This window comes from Vulpes vulpes, chromosome 1, assembly GCF_048418805.1.
Source record: "Vulpes vulpes isolate BD-2025 chromosome 1, VulVul3, whole genome shotgun sequence".
In the NCBI taxonomy this organism is placed as follows: domain Eukaryota; kingdom Metazoa; phylum Chordata; class Mammalia; order Carnivora; family Canidae; genus Vulpes; species Vulpes vulpes.
Genome location: NC_132780.1, coordinates 200310868 through 200331734, shown reverse-complemented (window position 1 = coordinate 200331734; position 20867 = coordinate 200310868). Strand labels below are relative to the sequence as shown.

At 44.0% G+C, this 20867-nt stretch overlaps 1 protein-coding gene across 1 annotated transcript in view; it reads left to right on the top strand.

Annotated features, from left to right (window-relative positions):
* The window catches only part of FRK (fyn related Src family tyrosine kinase), a 96462-nt gene extending 82726 nt beyond the window's left edge, over nucleotides 1-13736 (top strand). Inside the window, exons 5-8 of the mRNA XM_072739384.1 lie at nucleotides 3878-4036; nucleotides 9955-10136; nucleotides 11397-11562; nucleotides 11954-13736. Of these exons, the coding sequence (XP_072595485.1) occupies nucleotides 3878-4036; nucleotides 9955-10136; nucleotides 11397-11562; nucleotides 11954-12153 (707 nt within the window). The 3' untranslated portion in view covers nucleotides 12154-13736. The remainder of the gene's footprint in view (nucleotides 1-3877; nucleotides 4037-9954; nucleotides 10137-11396; nucleotides 11563-11953) is intronic.
* Nucleotides 13737-20867: the final 7131 nt, after the last annotated feature.

Sequence of the window (20867 nt, the reverse complement as noted above, 5' to 3'; positions counted from 1 at the left end):
TAAAGTAGCTTTGGTTTAACCAAGGAATCAATAGGACTGTTAGATGTTGGCTTAGGGGCATCATGGAGAAAGTTACTGAGACAGCGAAGGGGCCCTGAAGTGCGAAGGTCTGGGCCCCTGTGGTGTCACAGTAGGAGCCGAGGGTCTGGCATAAGATAGACCTGAGTTCAGCCGTGGCTCTGGCCTCTGTGACATTGGACAATCTATTAATCTTTCGAATCTTGTCATCTGGAAGTGGGAATTTTAGTAGTTCCTACTTCACAGGGTTCTGTGAGGACAAATTGAGTCAATGTGAGTTCTTTAATTATAAATTTATTTTTTATTGGTGTTCAGTTTGCCCACATATAGCATAACACCCAGTGCTCATCCTGTCAAGTGCCCCCCTCAGTGCCTGTCACCCCGTCCCCCCGCCCTCCTCCCCTTCCACCACCCCTAGTTCGTTTCCCAGAGTCAGGAGTCTTTCTTGTTCTGTCTCCCTTTCTGATATTTCCCACTCATTTTTTCTCCTTTCCCCTTTATTCCCTTTTACTATTTTTTATATTGCACAAATGAGTGAGACCATATAATGTTTGTCCTTCTCCGATTGACTCACTTCACGCAGCATCATACCCTCCAGGTCCATCCACGTCGAAGACACCCTACAGAATGGGAGAAGAGATTTGCAAACGACGTATCAGATAAAGGGCTAGTGTCCAAGATCTATAAAGAACTTATTAAACTCAACACCAAAGAAACAAACAATCCAATCATGAAATGGGCAAAAGACATGAAGAGAAATCTCACAGAGGAAGACATGGACATGGCCAACAAGCACATGAGAAAATGCTCTGCGTCACTTGCCATCAGGGAAATACAATCAAAACCACCATGAGATCCCACCTCACCCCAGTGAGAATGGGGAAAATTAACAAGGCAGGAAACAACACATGTTGGAGAGGATGCGGAGAAAGGGGAACCCTCCTGCACTGTTGGTGGGAATGTGAACTGGTGTCACCACTCTGGAAAACTGTGTGGAGGTTCCTCAAAGAGTTAAAAATAGCCCTGCCCTATGACCCAGCAATTGCACTGCTGGGGATTTACCCCAAAGATTCAGATGCAATGAAACGTCGGGACACCTGCACCCCGATGTTTCTAGCAGCAATGTCCACAGTAGCCAAACTGTGGAAGGAGCCTCGGTGTCCCCGACAGATGATGGATCAAGAAGCTGTGGTCTATGTGGACAGTGGGATATTCCTCAGCCATTAGAAACGACAAATCCCCACCATGTGCTTCAATGCGACTTCTCAGCACGTTAGCCTCAGCGGGCACCGACGGTCCTCTGGAGGGCGGGTTCGCTGGTCAGGAGTTCCGTCTCAGCATTCACACCTGCCTTGTAAAGTGACGGGGAAGCACTTTTGAGTGACCAGATGTCACGTGAAGCACTCCAGGCGAGGACGACCTATTCCAGCACCTGGGATCTTCTCGATCACTGTGTACATAGTATTTTGAATCCTGATCTTGTTCACAATTGAGCCTAAGTTTCACTTCCCGATCCAATCCTTCTTTTCCAAAAACGAAGCAGCTAGCTCTCCACCCTAACTTTGTTCTCTAGGGAAGGCTTTCTGGAGGTCAAAAGAGAACAACAACAACAACAAAACATCACATTTCTTATATTAAAAAAAAAAAAAGCCACGATAGTTTTCTCTCCAACAGGAATAATTATTATTGATTTACAGTGCAATAGCAGCAAACAGCTTTGGTGATTGGTTAAATGTCTTCACTTCACTGGGGCCATTAATCAATCTTAGCAGCTATTTATTGCTTAGCAGACTACCACGCAATAAAGACGAGCCTGAAATCAACTCCCACAGTAGCTTTGACAGGCAAAAATTAATATTTAATGTTGCATTACTAGCTGGGTTGAAATTGGGTCTCTGCTGTGCGGCTGGTCAGCCGTAACCAGCACGGCCGGGAGTGCTCGGAGCAGCCGTCACCCGCAGAGGCTCCTGGTGTCCCGGGGCCTGGCTCTTGTGCATGGTCTGATTTGGCAATGATTCGAGTGTCCTGCATTTCACGAATCTGATGGCCACCGAAGCATTAGGGTAGAAACATTCGGTATCTACACATTGCCTGAGTGGTGAGGTAACAATTGCTGTTACCTCTGGAAGCTTCATGAGTCAGGTTATTTTGAGGGCAAGGTGGGGAGACTCCCATGATAACCCTAGTCGGCCATAGGCCAAACTAATTGAAATAAGAAGAAAGTCCCTTATTATGTTTTAGGCGCCTCCTGTCTTCTCAGCCCCCTTTTGCCACTGTGATTCAAAACTTTAATCCTATTTGATTATGTGGAGCAAACCCACGATAGGGATGGAATTGAGGAAGCACAGAAAATCATGATGGAAATGAGACTAGGTCATTTTTCTCTACTCTCCCTCTTTGAGTCCTTGCCCCTCCCCTCTGCAGTCTGAGAAAATACTTATAATTGATCCTTTTGGTTTTTTCCTAGAGTTTGCATATTAATAATAATACAAATAACGGCCAATAGTCATTGAATATATACATGCCCAGTATTGCTGTTTCCTGGTGATGATATTGCAATATCGGTAGAGTTACTGGCCACGTTTTGCAGACGAAGAGATGGAAGTTCAGAGACCCTTGGTGACTTGCCGAAGGTCACACAGTGAGCTAGGATTTGATCAGAATCTGGAATTTGACTAAGGCTGTGTTCTGGGCGTCGATGCTCTCAAGGGAATACCAAAGGATAGACTGCCCAGACGCTTCACGTGCAATGATCTGCAAGTCCCATGCAACTCTTCCTGACTTCATATTAATAAACAAGTTGGAGCCTTATCTCAGAATGTCAAAGCTTTTCCATGCCTGGGTTCAAATGTCAATCATGAAGGTATTTCATGAGAGACAGGTGAATGGAGCAGCCTCTTTGAGCATCAGGGGAAATGCTATTTGCACTTTCCACAGCAAATGCTGAGATGCGGAATGACAGCGTTCCTCGTTCCTTCAATTACAGGAATGTCTCGGAAACATCATATCCTAAAAAATAATGAAAGATCTTAAAAAATTACTGATGAAATGTAAACTCCAGGTATCCTTCCTCCTCTCAGATTTTATTTGTTGTTAGCTACTTGACGCTTTGCATGGTAAGGGCTGAGCCATTAAAATAGAATTTAATTGTAAGTGAGCCTTCAAAATAGGTCCCAGGACTGTCTCCCTTATCATTTTGTTAAGCTACTAAGAGTCTGATCACAGATGCATTAATGTAGGAGAAAAAGTTGAAGATCCATTTCAAGTTAGACATATAAGGCTGGGGGGAAAAACGCTGAGTTTTGGGTAACCCTCGAATGTTTTCTACGTGGTCAATACCATCTGTCCCTGTAGAAGTAAGGACATAAATATGGCAGACAGTCATGGCCTCAGGATGGTTCTCCAGCTGTCCCCACAGTGGGGACCAAGGACAGGGCAGCGATCAGTTCCCTGGATCCTGGGCCGGAAAGCTCTGGCCGCAGTAATTAAACATTCAGTGTCCTCCAGCCTTCATGGCAAGAGAATGTCTTCTCGTTGTGTTCTCAATTTGCTGGCCTTGTTTTATCAATTAGACTGTCAGTTCACTCCTTTTCCCCTCGTTTTTCATATGGACCTGAAACAACCTCTTTGCACCTGCGGGTCATAACACATAAATTACACACCCTTGGTGCACCCAACATCGGTTATTAGGTTGCCCGGGCCAGACTGAGTCTCTTCTTTGATAAACCTGAAGATTTGTGACACCAATGCTCTTCCTTTACTGAGAAGCAGGAAGCAATCTTGGTGATTCCCACCAGACTGCTGTGAGGATAGGAATGCCTCGATAACATAAAGTGATTTCCTCCTTTTCTTGTTTCAGGTTCAATGGATCCAAATGACTTCCTGAGGGAGGCACAGATAATGAAGAACCTAAGACATCCGAAGCTTATCCAGCTTTATGCTGTTTGCACTTTAGAAGATCCAATTTATATTATTACGGAGTTGATGAGACATGGAAGTCTGCAAGAATATCTCCAAAGTAAGCTAAAGACTTAATAAAAGGAAAAAAAAAAAAAGAGGAATTTAGTTTAGCTAGTCCTATAAATGTCAATTTAGCAAGCCTTCTATAACCCAAAGGATATTTGCTGTGTGTGTATCTATGAGAATGAACGGCTTAGCATTGAGTGGCTCAACGACATTTTCATAGGATACACACCGTGTACCAAAAAGAGGGAAAATATTCATGTAGTGAAGAACAAATTGTTCACAGTAGGCATATTGGAGCACGAACCTGAAGAATGGATGTTTTTCTACATGATGCTTTGTTTCCTACAATAACTAATGGAACATCAGCCATGAACCTGTTTATTCTATGGCCCAGAATTAGGGGACGTGGAATACTTTTGGGGAAAGAGAGGTACCCTCATTCTTTTCCCGTCGCCAGTGTTTGGCAACCTCGTACTGGTTGGGGTTTAAAATACTTCCACTGCTAGGCAACATTAGAATTTTCAGACTGAAGAGCAGAAATATCCAATTGCTTTATTTCTGCATCTGCTTCCTGTAGTCAGAGAAGACTTAAGGGCACTGTGAAATTTTGATGTTTATTACAAATGAATAATTTAATACGCAAAAATATAATGAGTATTAAAATGAGATGTTCAAAGTAGTGGAGATCAAGTACTGAGAGAATAATTCATGCTTAAAAAAGAGACTTTTTCCTATGCTTTCCCGAAGTGTCAGAGTGGGATTGATAGAACGTGTATAGGTAAAGGGAGGTGAGAATAATAGAACAAAGATATTAGAAGGATAAGAGTATTCTCTGATTTCAGGGTGACTTATGAAGCTGGTGGTATTAAATTGCAAAACTGGAGAAGAACAAAGAACATGGGCCTGTTAAGTGCTGTTAAAAAAATATGCCTAGCTCCTTTGCATAAAGGTATCGAATTTAACAGTGTCAGAATGTGTTAGCGACCAGAGAAAGACTAACCTCAGCCATCGGACATATTTATTTATGTATCAAATATTTCTCAAATTACATCCCTCCATTACTTCAGAATCATAAATCCAGCTCCCTTCTTGACCACTCTACTTGAATGCTTCCCTGGACAGCGCAGGTGTGATGCAGCAACACCCCTTCCCCCAAATCCCAGAGGCACTTATTCCTCGCTCATGCTACGTGTGCAAAATAGATGCGTTGGTGGCTCAGGTGTTTTGATCACCTCGGCGGGGGAATGGGATGGGACCAATCTCGTTCTGGCTCTTAGAGCTCCAAACCAGGAGATGAGAGATGACTTCTGTGCCCTTTTTCATTTGGTCAAATCAAGTCAGCGGGAATAGGGAAGTACAATCCTCTAACATAGTTGAAGAGGAGAAAAAAAAAATAAAGGTTTGTGAAGAGCCAGAATTTCTACTACATGTGTCCGTTGAAAATCTCAAAACAACGTGCCCAGAACTGACCTTCTATCATCCCCAGTAACCTGCTACCCCTGTGGTCTTTCCTTCTTTGACGATGTCAACACTCAGCCTAATGTCTTGGATCGTCTCTACTTCTCGCAGCTTCCATCTAACCAATCAGCAAATCCAACTGACTTACTTCAAAATATGCCGAGGACGTTGCCACCTCTCAGCACGCCCACGCTGGTTCACGCTGTCATGAGCTCTCTCCTGCAGGTGCCGCAGCCTCCTAAGTGGTCTCCCTCCCTTGGTTCTTGCTCCTCCCAGTCTCTCCTCAACACAGGAGTTAGAGAGATCCTGCTAAAATGTAAATCAGACCGTGGCCCACCTCAGCCCAAAGCCTGAGTGACGCTGGTTCTCTCCGTACAAGGTCTCAGGTCCTGCATGGCCGCTCTCCATTGTCTCTCCGACCACTTCTCCCCCAACGTCTCCCGTGTTCACCGTGTGCCCCTCCCTTTCCCGCTCTTCCTGTCTTCCACGTGTGCTTCGCACTTGCTCCTCCCTCCCTCTGAACTTTCCTTCCATTAACATCCATGAGCTCACCTCCTCACTTCCCTGAAAAGTCTTTCCTCAGAGCTTCCTATTGTGGTGAGTCCTTCACTGGGCACCCTCTGAATTCTGAAATTTAACCTCCTTCTTCTACCTCTTTGTAGCCTTCTTTCTTGCTTTTGTGTTTTCTTAGCTGTTGATCATCTTATAATGTGGGACTTTGTTATGTGGCCTTATTGTAAGTATCCTCTAAAATACAACTCTTTGAAGACAGATTTTTCTTTGTTTTCATGATAGTACAGTGTCAGGCACATAGGTGTGCGCTAATTAATTGTGTGTTGAGTGAATGAATGAAAAAACTAAAGGAGAAATTGAGTGGGGCTATTCTGAACCTAGAACGATCAGGATTCAGGGTTTGAGCCTGTTTTGAGACTCTTGGGTCAGCTTGATAGGATCCACTTAGGAATTATGGACTCCTTTGGCATTGAGGATTTTTGAGGTCTGTTGATGTCTTATTCATGGGCGAGCACATATCTTGTCCTATTCTGGGTTGGGCCTTTCAGGGTCAAGTTTACCAAGGCCTTCATCTGCCAAGAAACTTAGTAGCCACGAGGAATAATGAAGAGATGCTCATTTCGGACGATCCCTTCCCAATCAAGAGGGCTTACATTCAATTGAGTGATCTTAGGGTGAATCTGCCACTCTTAGCAGCCCATCGCGTTAACTGTTGTACGGTGAAAGACTCTCGAGTAGTGGAACATAATTGAAAATATTTTCTTGTTGCAGATGTAAGTTGTCACAGGCCGGCGAACCTTTATATCAGTTTTGACAACTGGCTGTTGTATCAGAAGCGGGTTCTGAGGTTTACTTAGCCAGTTCCTAGGCCACTGCATTCTTTCAGGGTAGAAAATGTGTTATTACTCAATTTTCTTCTCTATTGTGCCTGTCAGTGAAAACTTTTTATATCCACTGTAATAGGATTAGATGTCGTATTTGATAGTTGAGATGACATACGTATTTTTCTATAGAACCATCTTTGTAGTCCCTAAGCTTGGCTAAATATATTTTTTTTTTGTAATAAATTTCTCCAAAATGGAAGAGGCTTGTCAAAAACTTTAGTATTGAGGGCAATGGATGTCAGGTATTTCTCACTGAAATTTAAAGAGAATAAATATCTGCCTCTTTTGTGCATTCATACATATTTTTAAAAACGAAAGTCAGCATGTTGTTCATCATTGTCCATGAGCTTGGACATGATTGGTCATAAGTTCACACCTAAGTGGACTGAAGTAGGCCAGGAGTGTTTTCATCGAGATGCTCTATAGCCAAATCCAACTGTAGCCCCAAGATTCAGGTGCTCAGCAATCATGTGGGAGGCAAGTTTTAGGGAGGAATATAGAAATGTTTTTAAGAGCATGAGATTTCTTTTTTTTTTTTTTGAGCATGAGATTTCAATCTCAAACATGTCTGAACTTGAATCTCTGCTCCACACCTTCCTCCCCATTCTTCTGAGAGGCAGAAACTCCTATGAAAGGGGCAAACAATAACAATACTTCATATAGTTCTGAGTATAACATGAGGCGATGTAGTGAAAATCAACCATATGGGTTAGTGGTAGGAGAAGTGCTTGTATATTCAATTTTTTTCTTTAAAAAAAAAACCCCACTGTATAGTATTTACCATGTGCCAGGCATTTGTCTTTCCTTTTAAAGATCTGTTTGTTTGTTTATTTATTATTTATTTGAGAGAGCGAGTGCGCATGAGTGGCAGGGGTGAGGGGAGAGGAACAGGAGAGAGGGAAGGAGTGAGGAGGGGGAGACGCGGACTCCGCGCTGAGTGCAGAGCCAGAGGTGGGGCTCGATCCCACGACCCTGAGATCATAACTGACCGATTAAGGTCGCTTGCCTGCTTAACCACCCAGGTGCCCCTGCCAGGCCTTTGTACGAGTGTCGTACAAGTATTGACCAAATTCATTCTTCTGACAACCTGGTGAAGTGAGAATACTTATGGTCACCATCATTTCCATCTGGTGGTGGAAGAAGCTGAGGGATCATCTTTTACTGAAAAAAAAAAATGGCATCCATAAGAAGCACACATTATGTGGTATAATTGAGCATTAATTAAAAGTGAGCGAGTTGACAGCAGCACAGCCACTGAACGAATCAAGAATGAGAACCCCCCAGTGCCACCTCCTTGGCAGCTCCTCACCGTTCCGAGGGGCCTGGTTATTTCTTTCCCTTAACTTGCACGTTCCTCTCCAGCGCCCCGTCGTCTTCCCTTCTTGACTGGGGTTTGGGAGTCGGCTTCTCCTCTTGCCTCCGTGTCCTCAGCTCCTGTTCTGCCCTCAACCCTTATCCCCCATCTCCAGTGACATTGCTCTCCCTGCCACTAAGGTCACCAGCGCCTCCCCAGTAGCATTTGGTAGGCGCCTTTCCGACCTTGTCTGGCTGGACTGTGGAATTGGACAGTGGTGGGGACTTTCTCAAGACCTTTGTCGGGATGCTCCCTTCTGGTTTTCCTTCTACTCTTCCGGCTGAGTCTTCTCGGTTTTCTTGGAGGTTCATCTTCCTCTGTCGTCCCTAAATGTCCGTGTTCCTCATGATTCTATCACTGCCTAAGAGAGTCTCACCTGCCTCTAATGGTTGAGTCGTACCCATAAGCTATGGTTGTTAGCTGCCCGCCCTCTCTTGGGCTCCAGACCCGTGTGCCCGTCTTCCTTTAGGCGTTTCCATCTGGGCGATCCACATGCATCTCTACCTTAGCAATTCCTAAGCTGTTCAATCCTGTTTAGGCAGCAGCAGAGGTAATAAAACCAGGTAGGGGCTACCGAGTTCTTTCTAGGCGCCAGGCTCTGCTTCAAGTGCTTTACACGTACCGACGCATTGCACTTCTCGTTCTAACAGCTAATACCGGACGGTAATTGCAGCCGCCACTCTGCAGGCGAACACGCTTGGCACAAGGGCGTCAAGCGCCTCGCCTGAGGTCAGGAAGAGGCAAAGCTCAGATCCAGACCCTGGCGCTCCAGCTTCAGGCCAGTTTTCTAACCCCCGAGCGATTGTTGCCTCTCATGTTAGAAATTGTGTCTGAGACTCTTGACCGTGAAATTCAACGCGCTTTTGGTAATATTTGCCTTATTGAGTCAGGGGTGATGATGGTTTGGATTTACATGAGACCTTTTTAATTCTCCAAAGATCTGAAAACATCTACTAACAGGATAGCAGCTAAACAGTACCCAGGGACGGCTGACACCGCACAAAGCAGCGCAGAGGCACTTTGACCTCTCTACTAACGATCACACAGACTCTGCTGCTTGACTTTCCTACACTTAATTATATAGGGTGCGTAGTGGGAGAAACTATGTCTACTAAAGGCATGATCATGCCTGGAGAGATGAGCAAACTATTTCTAAAAAATAACAGGCTTAAAAAGGGAAATAAAAAAAAAAGCGTATCAAGCTTAATGGAGCACAGATATATGCGTTTTATAACTACCGATAGACCATTTTTGTTAGTGGGCTAGTTTTTAAGAACAATATGATAGGAAAAAAAATGATGGAAGAATGAGAACTTTTCATCGGCTCAGCCATGCAAAATAGCATTATTTTATAGCTTCAAAGACTAAAACAAACTATGAAATGTTTGAGGGAGCTCTAGAGGCAACCACGCAAACTCTTCCGTGAAGCGAGGACTCAGCCATGTGTGCTGTGGAAAACGGCCATAGTTGGACTCTTTCAGATGTTGAGAGCTGGGTTCGAATCATGGGATACCGTTGTTTCTTTCTGTGTGTACGGGGAGAGAGGGCCACAGCCTTGGGGTGTATTTGGACTCTGAAAATTGTTGCCTCGTTAAGCTTCCCAGGAAATGGATGGTCTATATTCATTCTATTTCTTCACTCAACAGATCAGTGCCACGGCGCTTCATCCCCCTGGTAGCTCATTCATCGCACTTCTCAGAACTGACTTCAATAATTCACATGTTCCCCAAGATAAATGTCTCACTTTCTCTTATTGCTCAGATGACGCCGGAGCAAAGATCCACCTGAACCAGCAGGTAGACATGGCCACACAGGTTGCCTGCGGGATGGCTTATCTGGAGTCCCAGAACTACATTCACAGGGACCTGGCTGCCAGGAATGTCCTGGTTGGGGAGCACAATATCTACAAAGTGGCAGATTTTGGACTGGCAAGAGTTTTTAAGGTGAATTTCGTTTTGTTTCAATTAGGTGTTGGCCCGGGTCAAAAGCCTTAACATACCAGCAGCAGACTCATGGTTTTACTGTTGTTCTTCAACACAGTGTTTCCCCCAGTTCTGTGGTCCCACTTCAGTAGCCCAAGGCCTTATAGATAAGCCATCTCCTGTTTCTATTTCTGTTATTGTTGTTGTTTTCTTTTTTAAAATTTTATTTAAGTTCAATTAATGAGCACGTGATCCGTTATCGCTTTCAGAGGTAGAGGTCAGGGACTCATCAGTCTTCTATAGCGCCCAGTGCTCATCACATCAGGTGCCCTCCTTCTTGCCATCACCCAGGTACCCCGCCCCCTGCTGTTTCCATTTCTTCACCAAGGAGAGAGAAACAGAGAGAACGATGCCTAACCCGATGGGAAAGTATGTGATTAAGTTTGTGGTTGAGTGAACGATCTGCTTTTCAGTACCGGTAGGCTCTGTTGATGGGCCTCGACGTTCCTGACAAAAAGCAGCGCATTTTGCCAAGTTACCCCTAGATCCGCCTCTGCCCACTTAATGCCAAACGAATATTTGTGCTGCCAGAAGTCTTCAGCAGTCGCTGACTTTTGAATCCTGCCCCTCTCCCTGCGTCATGACGTCAGGCCGAAAGACAGAGATACGGGAGATACGCTAGTAGGTGTTTTGGTCTGAACGTAGTTTTTCATTTCGACACTGTGCCCTACGAACATGGGTGTGGAACGTGAAGCACAGCATATAAGTGATTCTCTTTTGATCTTCATGAAGTCATCATCTCTTTTTAAAATAAGTTAATTAGAACCCCAGTGACTTGATATATTAATTTAAATCATTTGGATCCTACTTTTCAGTATTAGGAAGTGGTAACACGGTCATTATTAAAGGCAGTGGCTCTTCAATACCAGCAGTAAGTCTGAAATCAGACAGACTTTGCTTTCATTTTTTTTTTTTTTTATTCACTAAGGACCAAATGCTAAAGACCATCACACATGAGTTCTCCCCTAGGTAGTAGGGTGCACCTGTCAGTGGTATTTTTAGCACATAGTAGGCCCTTAAATAATATTTTATTGACTTCTCATAGATTCCTCAGACTTAGAAGCCGGGTTTGGAATTTGCTACTGTAATTATCCGTTGAACTGAGCTCATTTTGAACCTCTTTTCCTCTGAATTTTAACGTGAAGCAGGTTACAGATGAATGAGGGCAGGAAAAAAAAATATATCAATTGAACTTGGCTTGATTCCTTAATGCATTAACAGGTAGATAATGAAGACATCTATGAATCCAAACACGATATAAAGCTGCCAGTGAAGTGGACTGCGCCTGAAGCCATTCGTACTAATAAATTCAGCATTAAGTCCGATGTGTGGTCATTCGGAATCCTTCTTTATGAAATCATTACTTATGGCAAAGTGCCTTACAGTGGTGAGTAATTAATTCTGAAGTGGGCCTTTCTGCTGCAGGTCACTTACTTAGGTGTGACTTTAACTGCTTTGCCCAGACTTGGAGGGCAGAGTTATGGGGCTGACCACACACCACGTGCCTGTGGGAGCCTAAGAGATAAAATTTGATGACGATGATTTGCATTAATGAGGTGGTTTATTGCCTCTTTCTCCTTTGCTCTGGAATTGCGGCCTTATAGACACCACTGGCTGCAAGATTTGGTTTAATCTCTGCAGCCTGGGCAGGGGATGGTCGACCTCCTAGCTTCACCAAGGAAATCCGCTTGCTTTGTAATCTTGAATATAGTCATCTATGAGTTGACGGCCCTGACCTTTAACTTGTTTTTTGTTGGTCCTATTCTATGATTATTTAGGCCTGACAGGTGCTCAGGTAATCCAGATGTTGGGTCAAAACTATAGACTCCCTCAACCTCCTAACTGTCCGTCCCAGTTCTACAACATCATGTGGGAGTGCTGGAATGCAGAGCCGAAGAACCGGCCCACGTTTGAGACCCTGCTTTGGAAATTTGAAGACTATTTTGAAACAGACGTTTCATTTTTGGATCACAAATAACTTCGGAAAATGAACACCGAAGAAGAACATTTAATAATGAAGTAACAAAGGAGTGCAATAATCAGTCCCGAAGTGCAACCTGATTAATCAACTGCCAGGAGAGCTAACCTCGACACGCGCAAGGGATGGGGTCAACCGGGCCACGTACCATGAAGAAGATTCGATGTGCGTTTTATTGACTGGGCAACACCGCAGGACAGTCTCCGATGGCGTCAAAATCAAACACATCAGCACAGCTCTTTTCCTTTTAAAAAATACTTACATTTCTATTTATTGTTTGAAATACCGATCAAGAGGATCAACAGATGATAGTCAATTTTTACTCAGTGACTGTTGTAGCATTTTCCTGTTTACTGATTAAAGTGGTTATTCATTATTCCTCGGGTTGCTGCATCCCATCAGCCTGTTATTATGAAGGAATCTGATTGCTCTGCTGCACAGCAGGACCTGTGCTTTGAGATTTTTTCCCCCCTTTTAAAATATCCTGTGACTACAATGATGGTAAAGCCATGTTAAATGACTTGATTGTACTTGGAGTAATTGCACATATTTTTTTCCCTATGCATAAAAAAATGAAGCAGCTGTTGCCAAAAAGAATTAAAATTTCTCTCATTTTGTAGAAGGAAATGATGGGAGTTCTCTATACCTCAGTATGTGTGATCTGAGAATCATCCACATTAGTTTTAATCTCCTAATGTTAAGAATCGGATTGCAAGGCGGAGGAGTTATTATCTATGGAAATATGTGGGAAACGTTTAATAGCCGGCAAAACCTGAGAAATAAGGATAAAATAGTTTGGGAAAAATGAAAGGCGAGCAGTAGGACCGCTGTGGCTCGGGTTTCTGAGTAATCCTAAGACGGTGGACCTTCGGCGTGGGGGACGGAGCTTTAAATGGGTTACAGTCCGGGTCAAGCCCAGTTTTAGATCCAGAGGCTGGGAATAGATCCGACCCCGGTGATGGAGCCGTATTTTCTGTCTGGTAGGACAAGAGGGTTTTGCTCCTCTCAAGTGGGCACGGACCTTTGTAAGGATGTTACTGTGCGAGCTTTGTGCCCCATTAGACGCCGAGGACGGGTCCTGAAGATCAAGTGCTATTCGGAGGTCTGCGCTGTGGAGCCACATGCACCGAACAGGCCCCCACGAAACCGGCTTTGGAGTCTGTTCCGTCACCTTTGGAGCAGAAGGGCCCACGGGAACAGTGGCGGGGCCACGCTCAGGGCGGGCGACGCCCGGGCCCCCCTGTGCTCCCCGTGGCCTGGGGGACACGGGGCTCTGGGCAGCGGGCCGGTGGCCCTCGAGCGACACCGGACGGTGCCACTGCCCTGCACCTGTTCCCCCCCCCCCCCACGGCCGTCCCCGCTGTCACCGTGGGAAGCCTCTCCTGTCCTCCTTGCAGGGGCACCACCGGTCTTGGGGCCCCTGGGCGGTGCAGTGGGGCAGGCCTCCCCGACTCCTGCGTTCAGCCCCGTGGTGCTCTCGGGGTCGGGAGATTGAGCCCCACGCCGGGCTCTGGCCCGGGGAGTCGTCCCCTTCTGCTCCTCTCCCCCGTGCTTTCTTTCTCTCGAATAAATACATAAATGAATCTTTAGAGAAGGTCGTTGTTTTCCTCTTCAGGCAGAGGGGGTAGGTGCCGGCGGGCAGTCGACTCAGCTGAGGCCGGCGTGCGGCCTGCCTTCCTGCGGGCGCTGGACAGGTGCCACTCGGAGCACCGCCGTGGGCGTGTCTCTCACACTTCTCTGGCTCCAGATGGGCCATATGGGCCCCTATTGATAATCGAGCCCCTTGACTATACATATATATATATGAAAGACTAGTCAGATAAGGTCAACACTAATAATATAAAACAGGAAAGATTTGTAAGATAAGGTCAACACTCATCATATAAACCAGTCGACTGGGTGTAGGACAACCATGTTTATTTAAAGTCAGAGTCTAACTGTGAAAACTCACCTGCCGTGTAATCTGTCTTTTTGGAGCAGCTAATAACAATACATTTCTTAGCAGGATCTGATTTTGAAATGTATAGAGAAGGTGATCCTTCTGGTTTTCATAACACCTGAAACAGCTTCAACTTACTATGTTTGGTTCTTGGAGACATTTATGTTCAAGGTTCTGTCAAAGCAATCTATTATTCTTGTTTTTTGCCTGATGGATCACAGAGAAAAATAATGGATTCAGTTATGAGAAGCAGTAATAGATTTTTTTTTTTAAGCTGACATAAATTTCTTTCCCTATATAGAATAAAAGGATTGGGAAAAGATAAGTCGAATTTTCCTACAATGAGCCGGTTCTTGTTAGATTTACCTCCCATAAATTGCAGCAAAGCACTTTCTATGTAATGTTTTATTTATGTAATTCAGTTATTTGGAGGAGGTGGTGAGGGATGTGAGTACATCATTTCATGTGGTATTTCAAATCTCTTTTGACAAAAACCTAAGAATTTTTGCAATAGGAAAACTTCAAAATTCCATTAAGCCTCTTTTAAGAAGGTTAGGAAGGAAATAGGTTTACATTACCTAAGGTCAAAAGAGGCACAGGGTGGATTCCTAATAGCTGTGGAGCCTGAATATCATATCATCAAAACGAAGTAAAGTCGAAGCGACCAGCCATCTGCAAATGGGGCTGTGGGGCATGTGTAGGGGGACGGGGGGCTCTTAACGGACACCAGAGAGCAAGAGCGGGCAAGTATGAGGCGGGGCCCCTTGGCGACACCACTCACAACGCGTGTGACTACTTGGATCAACTGAACCGCAAGGGGTTCTTGATTCTCTTGATTCTCCCACTGCCCACGGGGAACCATTGCCCTTGGAAGGATGTCATACGTCCCCCAGCTGGAGCTCCCTGAGGATGCAGCGCCCAGCCGGCGGCCCATGGCTTTGCCCAGCAGAGGCCCCGTCTGCAGTGAGGGTTTCCATAGTCTAGTTGAGCATATGGTTTCTGGACCAAAAAGCCTGTCTGATAGCGTGTCTGTGTGACTTTTTTCTTTTTTTACTTCTTTTTTTAATGTATTTTTTTAAAAATTTTTATTTATTTATGATAGAGAGAGAGAGAGAGAGAGAGAGAGAGAGAGAGGCAGAGACCAGGCAGGCAGAGGGAGAAGCAGGCTCCATGCACCGGGAGCCCGACATGGGATTCGATCCTGGGTCTCCAGGATCGCGCCCTGGGCCAAAGGCAGGCGCCAAACCGCTGCGCCACCCAGGGATCCCCTAATGTATTTTTTTTAATTGGAGTTCAATTTGCCAACATATAGCATAACACCCAGTGCTCATCCCATCAAGTGCCCTCCTCAGTGCCTTTTAAGGACTTTTTGCGACGATACATTATGTGAACTGGAATGGTGATGATACGGGGACTCACCTTGTGTGAATGAGTTCTCCCACTGAAAACGCCCCCCCCCCTCTCAAAAAAAAAAAAAAAAAAAGTAAATGAGGTTAGAATACCTGGGTATTGGAGTTGCCTACGAGCTCATCTGGAAATGTTCAGTTTTCTGGTATTTCCTTGACGTCGTTATGGAGAAGTTTTGGTCTATAGTCTCCAACATGATCCCAAAATTTAATGTTGTAGTATTAAAAAAAAAAGCTGGGTAGTTTGGTGGAGAAAGAATACTTATAAGTCTTTTAAATCCATGGCTCCAGTAATATTTTAATTTTCATAGTGTCATCTTTTTACTGCCTACACTACATCATTAAACTCCTTCAGATTTTTCCTTTTTTATATGAGGGAAGTGATGGTAAATCTCTTAAATTATTTATTACATTTAGACATAAACTAGAGAATAAAAATAGCATGCAAACCCTGGATTTCGGAGCCTGTACAAGTTTAGCTGCGATCTGCACTTGGATGGCACATCTACCTAGGAGTTATAAGGTTCAGTTATAAGGCAAGAAACACCCAATTATTTCCATTTACTCTTCTTGCCTGACTAGTTTATCCATTAGTCATCGGAAGTAACAGGCTTCAATATAACATATTTTTCATCCTCGTGGAATATAATCAGCTCTTCCAGAAAAGTAACAAATCTCAAATCTGCGTTAAGTATCTAGTTATGTATATTTCTGTGCAGGGGATTCAAGTCATATAACATAATAACCCTGAAATTGTATGTTAGGGGAAAATGGGTTAAAAGCAACTAAAATTGCTAGGTTTGGAAGAAGCCAAACATTGTGTCGTAGTAATCCTCTGGGATTTTAGAATAGAGGTTTGATTGTACCATATGTGATGGATAAGGTTGCTTGATATTAACCAAATAGCATTTATATTTTAGGGCCCACACAATTTCAGGGTAAAGGATACTATAGCTCTTAATAATTTTTCAAAATAAGCATTTAATTATGATTCAGAAAGTGGGAAAAAGCCGATTAGCCAGATTCTGTACTTTAAAGTTGCCACGATGAGATGTTTATATCTAAAACAATGAGTATTTCTATGTTATATGCTTTAATAATACTTATATTGTCGAATTACATGTGAATGTATTTACCTGTGATTAATACATATGCATAAAAAAGGATAAAAATGGCTTCTTTTAGGGGCGCCTGGCTGGCTCAGTTGGTAGAGCATGAGACTCTATTTCAGGGTCGTGAGTTCAAGCCCCACATTGGGTGTGGAGCCCACTTAGAAAAGAAAAGAAAAAGAGAAGACGTCTTTTAATTGTACCACTTGTTATAATGCTATCACTTATCTTGGTTTAAATGCAACTCATATTTTAAAAATTTCTGTTTCCTGGGTTCTTTAAAATGCTAAGGCAAAGGCTTTTCTTGAAAATACATTTTACCCGAAGGGTTCTATCACTATTTACGCAGGATATTTTCATTATGCTAGTTGTATCAAACTGATTATTTTTAACTTGCCTTTTAAAAGTTGACTTCACTGTTTCAGAGATCAAGTTGGTTGTGTGCCCATGACGTAAATCTGATGTATTTTGTAGTATTTAAAACATTTCCTCGGTGGACCACGCTAAAAGGGCTTCCATGTGTATAATGGGGAAAGTAAATCTAGGAAGTCCAGGAAACAGACCTTGCTTATGCCACATGTCACCTGCTTCATGTCACCTTTATCAGAGACCCAGGCTGATGGAGAGATCCCAGCTCTATCAGTGGGGGTGAGAGCCCTAGTGGGTCTCATGTTGGCGATTGAATCCCTGGGCCCAGAAGATACATACGTTGCTTCTGCTCACAACTAACTCATTGACCATAACCACACGGTTTCACCTGGACACAGGGAGCCCTGGATGTGTAATCCTACCATGTCCCCAGAGAGAGGGCACCAGAACTACTCAGCGAACAGCACTAAACACTATCACAGCACATTAGAACATCATGTAATTTTTACATGATGCTGAGTGTTGGAAGGCCACGTATACTTACTTACCCATTTCTTTCCCTTAATCATTGTATTCAATCATTGAGCATGTATGGATTGCCCACGAGTAGCCGACATTGGGCTACACACTCGAATAAAGCTGTGCACAAGAGAGAAAAGGATACAGTCTATCGGGGGAGATGGACGGGAGTATGTGACTCTCAGCTCACAAATCTATGTGCACCGCTGCAGCTTCCCATTTTCTCCCCAGGAATAAACTTACTGTCTATAAGCTACTATCCTGTACCTGTTCTCTCTTGCTTCTTAATAGAAGAAACTGTTTTCTCGGAGTCCAGCTAAAAGATCACATTTCTCAGCCTTTTCTGCAGCCTGGGGTTACCAAGGAGACGTAAGAGAAAATTGCTCAGAGGGACTTCCAGGAAGAATCCATAAGAGGGGGACAGAGAGCTGGCATGGGCTTTTTCTTGTCTTTTCCTCTTCTGTACCATTTTAGGCCTAAAATTCAATAACCATCTTAGATCATGAAGAAACCTTAGAGATGGAAGTCACTTCTCAGTAGGGGCTGGGTTTTTGTGAAGAGGGCAGCTGCTAATGCCTTGGATGGTTGGCCTCAGAAATTCTACTATAGGAGAGAAAGAGAGAAGAGGGAGAAATCCATGATGCTATGTGAGCAACTCTTTTTTCCAAATTTCTCTCTCTGGAGATTGGAACGGCCAATTTCTGAATGGCACATTATCTACTTAAAACCTCCATTCCACTAGGTATTGGAAAATAAGTTCTCAGTTATTAGGATTTTCCCCCAAGTGTAGAGTGCTCACAATACGATAAGGTTTGGGAAGAGTTGCAATTGTTTATTGCTGATATCAGGTCATCACCTGTCCAGGTGGCCATCCTCCGAGATATCTTTTCTCCCATCTGAAGTGACCTCTTGGTCTCAGCTCTTTCTCATCTATTTTCATGCTCTTCCTTGGTCTAAAAGAAACTCTTGACCCATCTGTCCTGATGCTCCCATCACCAGGAGCTGTTCTCTCCTTCACCAGGACACGTGTCAGGAAGTACTCCAATGCTTTCCTCCTTTCCAGGCTCTACTACTTGGGAATATTGCTCTCAGATTCCCCAAACCACCTGAAAAATCCTCCTCAAAAATCAGAATAGGGTCCCACATGTCCCACACAAATCTCACATGCATCCTTCTGGCTCCATTCTTCCCCTAGCCTTGGAATCTTCAGTCTTTTCGGATAGTGGGGTTGGGTGGGGGTGGACCAGAAGGCTGATGATTGCATTTCAGAAGTCTTGGATTTTATTTTATTTATTTATTTTTTTAGAAGTCTTGGATTTTAAAAGACAAGAATTTGTCTCTTGTTTTATTGTTTTCCACTGTAATAATTTTTTTTTTTCAGATAATAGGTGTCTCACAGTCTAGTTGCCTAATATGGAAGGACTAAAGCATAATAGAAAATACCTGGGAAAAGCATCAATTACGATCTTAAAACAGTATCCTGCCACACATGGAAATTCAACAAAAAATACATAAATAACTACTTGATTGTGGTTGTGCTGAGTATCTTGAAAGGAACATGTGGGGTTCTGTGCCAGTGAATATATGTCCCCATGACTAGGTCTGGGGTGTTTGGGAGAAATGGACACATGATGTTTTACTGTGGTCTGAAGGATGAGAAGGTGTTAGCCGGCTCCAGGGAAGAGATAGGCAAAGCAAAGATGAAGAACATGGGACAACTGAAGAACTAGAAGAAATCCAGTTCACCTGGCGTGTGTGGAGTGAGGGGGGAAAGGTTCACCAGGTAAGGCTGGCCAGGCAAGTTCTGTCCCAATAATGGGGGCTGTGTAGTCCAAGTTGGGAATCTTATTCTTTTTTTTTTTAAAGATCATGAGAGACCCAGAGAGAAAGGCAGAGAAACAGGCAGAGAGAGGAGAAGCAGGCTCCCTGCAGGGACCCCAACATGGGACTCGATCCCAGGACCCCAGGATCATGCCCTGGGCCAAAGGCAGAGGCTCAACCACTGAGCCACCCGGGCGTCCCTGGGAATCTTATTCTTAATCCTAATGGGCAGACACTGAAATCTTAAAATTGGTAACAAGACCTATTTTAGATTTTTAAAATATTAATTTCACTAACGTGGAGGATGGATATGGAGAGACAATTTAGGAGGTCTGATTGGGAGAAAGATGATAGTGGGTCAGGTGTGTGGATGGCAGGAGATATAGAAAACTGAACACATGTGAGACATTTGGAGATAGAACAAGCAGCTGTTGATAACTGGTTATGTGGGCAAGGAATAGTCAGGTATCAAGGATGACCTCATGACACTCTAGGAGCAACTAGGTAGGAAACAGTGGAAAAGAGCAGGTCATCCTGGATTGGGTTAACATCCAACTTGAGATGTTAATTAGAGTTGAATACTCCTAGCTGGAGCCCAGAAGGGAGGTAAGAAGCCAAATGTAAACATAGGAGGACTTTGGTATTAGGGAACCACATAAGGGAAGGGAACCCATCAGAGAGATAGCGGAGAGTGAGAAACAAAGAGAATTAGTTCTGAGAAGATGGGGCATGAAATCTGGGTGGAGAAAAAGGAGCCAGAGATGCGGGTAGGAAATGGAGTGTGTTATTATTACAGAAGGCCGGGGATTAAGGCGTGAGTGCCTGTCCTACCGAACGGCAATGAGAGGTCAAAGACCAGGGAAGGGAAAGCTGCCACGAGCTTTTAGAAACCCAGAAGTCCTTAGAAAGTTCAAGTTCACCGGAGAAGGGGGATCAAAAGTGAGACTGTCATGAGCGGAGGCACAAGCACGAGATGTGGGAGGACACTTGCGGCCTGGACAGGGTTGTCCACGGGCGCTGTGCCCGCAGGGGACACAGGTAGCAAGGAGTGGGGAACGCAGGATTCGGAGGCGGGTGTGTGCTTCTCTAAAAATCAGAGAGACTAGATGGTGTTTGGATGCTGTTAGGATGGCTTTTGCAGGAGCAGAGAACGTAGCGCAGGAACAGTTTGCAACTAAAATAAATCTGAAAGAATACCTGCTGCCTTGCTCGCTGAATTTGTATGGATTCTACAATATGGATATTCAGTTGAGCTAAATATCTTTGCCCTAAGGGAACTAAGGTCTGGAATATACTAAAAACATATTCGAATGGATACATTTCTTATTCCAGAACCTCCTCTGTTTTAATGACAATTTCGTGGTGAAATTTTCTTACCTGTTTCCCAAGCTTGATTTAGTTTGCTAATATTCTGGGAGTAGATAGACGGCTTTTCTTTTCTTTCCTTTTTTTTTTTTTTATAGATGGCTTTTTTTTAATAATAAATCTATTTTTTATTGGTGTTCAATTTGCCAACATACAGAATAACACCCAGTGCTCATCCCATCAAGT